Raw genomic sequence first — 9,994 nt, forward strand, 5'->3', positions numbered from 1 at the left:
CAACTGACTGTTGCTGGTCGCATGTCTTAGGGACAATAGTATGAACAGGTACAAGATTGTAGGTGGTGTTGTAGTTAAATGTTTAATTATTAAATAGTATAGGTGTAAGGTGTTCCTTTATATTGGTTTAAATTGGTTCAAGTTCTTGCATAAGTAGGGCATCTTTGATTTTGCATTTGTTTATATTTGTTTCCCTACTTGGTATTTAGGTAGTGTTTATGGTTATATTGTGCCTATTTGATGTGCAGTGCTCAAAAACATGCAAAGGTGTTCTTTGAATATGGTTTCCCTTTTTTGCTTGTTTCTCTGATATAGAAGTCATGATGATTGTTGCATTCTGTTTTATAAATAATGTTGGTGTTATGATTGTCAGTGTATTTTTTACATAGTATAGATTTTAGTTTGTACCTGGATTTTTAATGAATTTAGTGTTTACTGGAATATTGTGTTTTGTTGTAAGTTTTTTCAGATGTTAATTAATTTTTTACTAATATCAAAAATATATGATGTGCAGCAGTGTAAGGTTTTACAGTTGTTTTTTGGAATTTATTATTGTTTGTTTGTTGTTGACTGTGTTGGTCTAGGTGTATGTATATAAATTTTAAACAGTTATGAAAAATATTTGTATATGTTGATGAAGTTTGTTTTATTTTGTTGGTTTCATTGTTAATTTTGTAGATTAGACCTAGTTTCATGGCTGTGTTTATTTGGATTTTTAATATGTTGAGTTTTTGTTTTGTTTCATGTGCTGAATGCCAGGGAATGTATAGTCCGGTATGGGTGATTTTTCTGTAGATTTCTGTTTTGACTTGTATATCATTTCTTGTGATTTTGAGGTTGAGAAATGTTATTTGGTCAGCTTTTTTGTGTTCATAGGTGAACTTAATGTTGGATGTATATGGAATTAACATGGTTGAAAAGATAAAAAATAGTATTTTTGTACTTCATATAAAAAATCACCTTGCAGGTGAACTATTCAAAGTGCAAGTGCAAATAACTATAGTAATTAACACATTTTTTATTAGAAAAAATAGAAAAGCATCTAAATTAAATGTTTTAATTTCTGAAACTGCATGCATTTTGGAATGTTTCTGTCAAATTTTATACACTAGTTTTCTGTTTGAATAAAATAGAATGAGAGTGACATTATATGCTAAGAATCATGCAGTTGCCATGGGGTTAAGGAAGTAAAACCTTTATATAGTAAAGTTTTGTAGTAGTAGTGTAATGTTTTAAGCTATAGAAGTAAATGTACCTTTTATATTTAAATAATTATGTTTTGTACTTTAAATTATTGAAAAAAAGAAATTGAACAAAGATGAAATGGAAAGTGACTGTCTAGTTCACAGAGTGATACTTAAAGAGAAAATCTTGTAGGACTAATCTACAAAAGTAGCTAACTCGTGTTCAAAGGACTAAGTTTTGAAAGATGAAAGGGTTTTTAAATGAATACTCTGCTCATGGATTAAGGAAAACAGTAAGTTTTATACTTTGCATTTTCAACCTGGGAAGTATCAAAAAATTTCATTTTACATACAAAAACTAGGAAATGTCAGGATTTTATGAAATTGTAATTATAGTATAAGAATGGCAAAAAACAACTTATTAATGATAAAAATATTTGAAGTTTAAAAGATCAGTATGTATATTTTATGCACAAAAGTGTTCTGTGTATATCAGTGAATCTTTTTTGTTTACCATTAATTGTCAGAGTATGAAGGTAGCCTTAACATACATAAAACATAACTAGGTTCCCACCAAAATGACACATAAAATTTACTTAAGGCTCTAGACAAGACTTGTTCTTGTCTTCCTAAATATATGTCAATAAGGATTATATTAATAACTTCATAATAAATCTAAAGTCCCTTAACAAATTGTTATGGGTGCATTGAATAAGATTTACTTAGTTAATATTGATGGCTGATGATTGCCCAATCATATTTCCAATAGTTAGGTAGAATATACCAGTGGCAATTAAGGAAAACCCATTTAAAGAAAAATATGAATAACAATGTATAACATCAATAAATTGAGATAACAAGTTTTGGAAAAAGTCAAAAGAAATATTGAAATATAAAACATTTCATGACACTCATAAGGGTTTTTGAGAAAATGGCACCATTAGTTATCACTGCAGTTTTGTGGAAACAGTTGAACTTATGCTGCTACGTAACTGAATACATCCTGTTCATTAAGTAGTCTGTAATTTAATGTATTAAATATCTGAGTAATATATTAAGAAAATTGACTGTTTATCATGCAATAAAGTAGATGCTAGGACAAGAAAGAATAAAAATTGGCAGTAGAGATGACATGGGTACACACAAGTGAATATAATTGGATCAGTAGTTTCTGAGACATTTTGGGATTTCAAATCACAGTATATATGCTCTTGAGGTCAATATTAATTACCAAATGCATAGGCTAGTACCGTTAACTGTGGGTGATGTTTTTCCTTGTGTCTAAATCCAAGGACAATGACAAAATAGAAGTAATGTTAGTCTTTTAATAATAGTTTTACTTAGTAGCAGTCTTTGTTTAACATTGAAGTAACATTATGTAAGAACAAAATAAAAAGTGTGACCCTTAAGTGATTCAAATGGTGTAATACTATTTTGCAATATCATTGTCAGTGATGAATCTGTTTGCATACAGTAATGTTTGTGTTCTGTGCCAGTTATAATAGTCTCTATAAGGACAGTTGCACATTGTAATTCCATAGGAATAATGCAACTATGAACATTTTGGTTCTTTCAACAACATTCTGATTCAATGTGTTGAGTTTCATGTATGTATAATTAGAATTTACAACTTATTTATTTATAAATATAAGTACAAATGAATAAAATGGGATCTATCCATAATTGTATGGGGACATTAATTTGAAGATTTCAATGCTATTGATATAGATAACTATGATAAACATAGTTTCAAAGAACATGCAAACACAATACATTATGCTTTGGATCATAGAATGATCTCATTAACATAAGAAACTTTTTTTTTAATAAATGTCAGAAATATGAGTTAACTGCAGTGTTACAGCTAGAGGAGGCTAATATCCCCACAAATGTCATAATAGATAAGATGTGTCTTTCCACTTCTGCAGTTTCAGGGCCAGTTCCCAGAAACCATTTATTAAAATGTATGATTACACACATGTAAAAGTGTGAGAAAATAATTTTATACAATGGCCTACAAAACACCTTTCAACAGAATCCCTATGGGTGTAACTCAGATGCTTATGTGTATAGTTAGAAGATGAAAAGTTTTTTGCACATTTTTGTGCATCTGTACATATCAAACAATATTTTACATATGAGAAATGTATTTGTTTAAGAATATTCTATTTTACAACAGTGAACATCAACATGATATTTCCCTGTATTAATAGTTGAAACTTAATAATCACAGTTGTTAAAATTTATAGTGTTGTTTCTGTTGTGATAATGTTTTTGAAATTTAAATTAAAAAGTATATTCAGCATGCACTATCATAAAATAATGGATAAACTACCTTTGTAATGTGTGTTCTGATAAAGCCTAAATTATTTGAGAACAATATGAGCAATTACATTGGTTGAAACTCTGCAAGATAACATTTCAGCAAATTGTGGCTATTAACAAACAGTGTATTTTGTCTTTATTAAAAATGGGAGTAATCATTTGCACTTTCACATGGTATTATAAGTAATGATATATCACAATCATAGGTCAAACATTCGAGAAATAATATTTTGGTCAGAGAATTTCAATCTACCCATCTATGAAAGAAAGTGTCATGATTTAAGTTACAGAAGTAAAACATTGTATTTTTCAGGTTATGGAATGGAACAAGGAGGAATTAAAACTCAACTCTACAACAATCATCCTACCAAGTCTATGAAGATTGTTTATTTAGAAATTATTCCCTGGTTTCTTCGGGTTTATCTTCATACCTTACAAATGAAAACCTCAGGAAAAGCATTAAAGCCACGTGGGTCTTATCTATATGTACTATGTAATGAAGTTATTTTCTATTTACTGAAAATTACAAATTTTCTAAAGTAGCTAGAACCATAAAAATAAATTACTGTGGCAAAGACATAGAATGTGATACATGCTTCTAGTTTCCAGAACATGCAAGTTCACATAGGAGAGGAACCTGTCAAGCATATGCTTTCTTTGACAACTAGTTTAAACACTAGTGTTAGAGCCAAAAAGTATGAAATTCTTGTATACTACCAGTGTTTATTACATCACTAGCATATAGCCTATCAAATATGGCAGGACAAGTACTACCACTCCTATCTCATAGTATTCCCATACCTCATATTTCATAGCTAACAAATAAATAAATTTTGCAAAAGCAAGCCTGATCAACAAAGAGGCAGAAAAGTACAGTCAAGGCAGTCAAATATCTGTAAATTCATTCATGAGCCAAACAAAATTAAGATCTTTCATGAAATGAATTTGTGTTGTATTCATATAATAATTACTGGTAAAACCAGGCAGATTAACAACTCCTAATATATAGAAGAGTTAGTGTATTTTGGTCACACTATGTCCTGACAATAGCTTTTATATCATGTCACTCAGCAACAAAAGAATAACTTAATACTATAGTCTACTTAATTAAAGTATAAAATTAAATGTATAGTCAACAAAACTGAAAAAGGAAATTGTTGATTTTTTAATTTATAGTCTGCATTGATTAAAGAGGTTTGTTTTTATTAAAAACGTTGGTGATATAACAGCAAATAGCATAATTCAGAAACAATTTAAGTTTAAAATGAATCAGTATTTTTAATTTATTTAAATCTTTTAAATTTAAATTACTTTAAAGTTTATAAACTTGGCTCACAGCTAAGTGATCCCACACCATGTCTTTGCTCTGGGCTTATATTACCAACACTTACTACATTTATAAGGTTTAATAGCACTCCATACCTTTTGTTATGTCATGTGGCACACACTGGCTTTTATCTAAGTTGAATTTGTTGTAACAACTATGAGAAAGTAATTTTATGTGTTTTTTTTTAATTAACAAACTGAAAATATTTTAAAATAGATAGAGATACTACTTTAAATGTTTGAACATAAATATAATAAATCTACATCCTATGATTTCTTTGAAAGATTTGTTTTACACTGATAGTCATATATTTTGTGCGACTGTTTGGTAGTTTCATAGTTATGTAAAAGTAATATCATGCAATATATATTTAAAGGTTGGTGTTAGAAAACTTTCACATAAAATTCTTAATATTATTTGTAGTTTTTTTTGCATTTTTTGTGTTTGATTGATGCTGAAAAGTATTTCTCTTAAAAATATAATCATTAACACAGAGGTTGTGCATTTCAACCTGGGAAGGATCGCACTCATCCATACCATTTTGAAATTATTGCTACTCTTCCACCAGCTTCTGTAACAGAACTATCATTTCAATTTGATCGAGCTTTTTTGAAGTGGACTGAATACCCACCTGATGCTAACCATGGCTTTTATGTCAGCTCTGCTGTAATTAGCACATTGTTAAACTCCACAAGAAACTGCTCCAGGATTCCTTTGCATAAATCTACTATTTTGGAAAGGTATATTAAATTCTAAATACATCGTTTGTCTAAGAAATATGCTGTATTGAAAACAATGTTTCCAGTTTCATATAATTACAGACAGACAAGTGTGTTTGATTAAATTTTTCTTTTATTTTTTAATGTAACCATTGTTAAATAGATCTGGTGTATTAAATGTATAATATTCTCAAATAACCTGATTTATGTGCAACCATTAGATAGGTCTGCTTAATTACCAGAGACTGAGACTGGATTTTAAGATGTATGACAAATAAGTAGACTGGACATGTGATTTAATGTAATAACAAAATAGTATGTGAATGTGTGTGTGTTTTGCATTAGTACAGGAATGACTGACTGTACTGGACCCATGAATGAATGAGCTGCTTTCTTTCAAAACAAATTTATATTGAACTAGTCACATTGAAAATCAAATTGAACTGAATGTATACTAAACTTCATTCCAACAGACATTCTTGGTCCTGTTCATTTCCAGTGGTTTCACCATATGACTTGTCTTGTGAGATGTTAATAAGCTGTTTTCTGAACCAAGTGTTCATGCCAAAACTATATCAAATATACCAAATGAAAAAAATTTATAATTCCTATGTTAATAAAGATGGTGGAAAATATCATATATTCTTGTAATATAAATGTCTACCTTCATTTTTAAATATAAACACTGTCAAATAAACCTAGTCTGTCAAATGTGTGTTCAGTTCAAAAATGTATTCACTAGTAGGCAAATATTTGTTAACAAATTTCTATCTTCAGTTTTAAATGAAACTACCAATAAACATGTCTGTTTTATTAAAACATATATCTAGTTTTATACATAACCACTGATAAACAAGTTTACTGTATTACAAAGATGTACCTAATTTAGGATACAACCATTTATTTTCACATCAATAAAATTGTAAAGTTTCTTTATATATATATTTTCATTTTACACATGTATTGTTCTTTTTCTACAAAATGAATTGTTTTAATCAGATCATAAAGTTATAAAGATTACTTGGGTATAATTGTTTTTAAATTGTATTGATGTTATTTTTAAAAGAAGTTATGATATCTGTAGTCTCTTGTTACAATAATGTAGAAAGTAGGAATGGCTGTAGGTTTTTAATCAGTAACTATCATAAACCTTTCAAATATAAAATACTAGTTTTGGGTTATTTTTGTGGTATAACTTAATCTTGTATCATTTTTGTCTTACAGTTTGAATGACAGTTCTGCAAATTACTTCATTAGACTACACACAGAAATACTTCTAGTGTCTCTGCCAACACCAGATTTTAGTATGCCATACAACGTCATTTGTCTGGCCTGTACAGTAGTTGCTTTAGCTTTTGGCCCTATTCATAACATTACAACAAAAAGGTTAGTGATTTTGTACAAAATTACTTAAAGAATCCCAGAACTGATTTTTTTTTATTAAAAAATTTTTTTTCAGGTTCCAGGAAATATTGGTGTACTCAGAACTTTGTAGCTTATTCTCTCACATTAGTTACACTACATTTTTAAGAAACTCACAACGAAAAATAAAAAGTTACAATAAACATAGAGAAAAAGAAAAACGTCATTTCAGATATTTATCATCTTTTTAGATTTTATTGAGATATTATGCTGGCAACCTCTGTGTTTGTATGTTTTACCTCTTTTCACTACCTCCATTGTTTTCCAGTAGCTTTGCCATTACTTCTGTCATTTTACAGTTGATAACTTTACCACACTGTTTATGTGTATCTATGTGTGAGTGTGTATGCTTCCAATATGGTATTACCTCTTCTTTACATAAAGCTGTCTCAATCTTCTTTTGCCCTTTATGCTAAATAATTTCTCAATCGTTTTAGTAGTCATTATACCCCATCAATTTTGTGCCTTTCCTGAACATGTGCATATTATTTAAGTACTCTCCACCATATTATTGTGCCAACCATATTGGCACAGCTAGTTCCATCTACTATTTCTGCTCAATCCTTACTTTCTATATTGGCATAGCATTGTTTTGGTATATGTTTATTGCATGTGGCTACTGTTTATGAACATCATTTTTTTTACTTTTACATTTATTTCTTGTTACTAAGTTATCAAAGATCTAGTAAGAATTTTGAATCAGCATAATGATATATTGTGGGATTTTAGCTGAGTTAAAATTTTTCTTGCACTGAAAATGTGTTTCCAATAGGTACTTATTTTGTCTTACACCCTTCTCACCATTTCTTCTCACAACTGGTATTCTTTAGAGATTGTCAGTTCTCAAAAGTTAGGATTGAGTGGGAATAGTAGAAGTAACTAGCTGCAAAAGTGTGGGTGGTGCAATACTATTTATGGAGAGTAGTCATGTGATATGTACATGTTCAGTAGTGATGAGGTATAAAGAGTTGTGCACTGATTATAAAATTTTTTTAACAATTCCTTAAAGGCTGAAAAAGATTGAGATAGCTCTGTGTGAGAGGAGGTAGGTGCCTATTGGAAATACATTTTCTGTGATCTTGTTAATTCCTTCTGCTTACCTGCTTTTACTCTGGTTTTTTTTCCTGTTTGATTTAGATCAGGGTCTTATATCTTGACTTTTATTCAGTTTAAATCTTCTCTACATCATCTTTTTTTAACCTGTGCCACCTTTACTTCATTAGTTCTTACTGACACATTTCAAGCTTTTCAACTATGCCTCTTTCTTCTTTGGTACATTTGGTTGATTTTTAGTATTTGTTCAATATTTTATCTTTGTTATTTTCTTTTTCACTTTAATTTTAAATATGTTTTACTTATTGCAACATCTCACAAATTATTGTTGGTATATTATTATTTCTTACTGTTTCTCATAAAACATCTGTATCGTGCCCATGTAATTAATTTTCATGTAGCATGTTGGAAAGCTTCACAACTTGATCACTTCATGCTTATAATGTTTTTAAATATTTTACTTTAAAGAGCTTACTGATACAATTTATTCATAAGTTTTACCCCCACTTGTGTGATGCTTTGCACAGAGAATCTCTGTAACATCCATTGAAGTTTAATACAATGTTGTTCCACAGCAGCAGTTGCAGGATCTGAAATTGGCATTATGCATGTTTTTATCATGTTGCTGGTTTTGCCCTTGGTTTTCCATCACCTCTATTGAAGCTTTTGTAATCTTGTTAAAGATCCTCTTATTAACTTGAGTTCAGTAGTGGCATGTTTATGACATAGAAAGGTGTTTAGAATAAAGCAGCACAGTTTATGAAAGACTTGAAACTACAAGTTGGGGCTTTTGTCATCATGCCACCAACATGGCCAATATTTTCCTCAGTCATCCACTTGTACTTTTTAATATTTTTTTGAAACTTTAAATAAATGTAAAGACAAGTAACATCATAACATTCACAGCACTGGAAAGAAATAATTTAATTCAGCCATGTCTTTAGGCAATACTTAATTTATTTAACCCTATGGATACAGGGGCGTCAAAATGTACATGTTATGACATTATTACAGTTACTTTCAAAATATAATTAATTTAATTTAATTTTACATTCAAAATCATAGCTTTACAACAATTGTTTTCCCTCCTTGAATTTCATTATATTATTTTTTAAATCTGGTTGTAAGATTTTTTTATGTGTTAAGTTGCAAAAATAAAAATATACATGTTTTTGTATTACTGTTCTTTTAACTTCTCCCAGAATGTTAAGATTAAACAACAAATAATGGCCAGATTTCTCATTCTGATGTAAGTAGCTGTACATGTTTCAGGTCATGATTAAAAAAGAAAAATTAAATTAATAGTGCTATAAGCACTATTTGTTTATTTTTTTTTGTTTTGGAAGTTTTTTTGTGTTAATATGCACAAGTGTTTTAATCCTTAAAGCGTAATTTAGACATCAAAAAAATCAAACCTCTTATCAGTATTAACATAAGCTAACATGCATCTATCATAGGCTTCAGTTGGTTGAGAAAGACAAAAACCAAGGCTTGTTCAGCAAGATCGAAAAGTTGTTTTGGAGGAAAAAAACTATAGAATGTGACAAAGAAGAAACAAAGAAAAACAAATAGAACACGTTTTTCTTAAAATTCATTTTTCCATATGTCGAATTATCTCAAATTGTAAAATATGCTTACTTTAAGATCATATTAGTAAATTTAGTCATTGTGTGTTTTAGCAACTAACAGGCTGTGATCTTTTGTTTTTTTACTGTATTCTTATAATGCCAGCAATAAATGTATTTCAAAACTAAACAAGTGTTTAATGGTAAGGCATTAGGTTATTTCAGTGTCTGTAACAAATACTCCATCTCAAAGCTATTTTATCATTATCATTGAGAACAGAATAAAAGTTGTTCATCATGTTTCCCACATTAAACAATATTAAACTTAAATTTAAAGAATATTTTTAAGTAGTTTAAAAAACAGATTGCCAAAGAATCTTGATATATATGCATCCTACT

The 9,994-nt window shown here is 29.2% G+C and overlaps 1 protein-coding gene across 1 annotated transcript in view; it reads left to right on the top strand.

Moving 5' to 3' along the window:
* PIG-T (phosphatidylinositol glycan anchor biosynthesis class T) overlaps positions 1-9,785 on the top strand; it is a 54,205-nt gene extending 44,420 nt beyond the window's left edge. The window contains 4 exon segments of the mRNA XM_076481136.1: positions 3,823-4,002; positions 5,333-5,576; positions 6,780-6,941; positions 9,488-9,785. Coding sequence (XP_076337251.1) covers positions 3,823-4,002; positions 5,333-5,576; positions 6,780-6,941; positions 9,488-9,602 — 701 coding nt within the window. The 3' untranslated portion in view covers positions 9,603-9,785.
* The last annotated feature ends 209 nt before the right edge of the window (positions 9,786-9,994 follow it).

Source organism: Tachypleus tridentatus, chromosome 13 (genome assembly GCF_004210375.1).
Source record: "Tachypleus tridentatus isolate NWPU-2018 chromosome 13, ASM421037v1, whole genome shotgun sequence".
Taxonomy (NCBI): domain Eukaryota; kingdom Metazoa; phylum Arthropoda; class Merostomata; order Xiphosura; family Limulidae; genus Tachypleus; species Tachypleus tridentatus.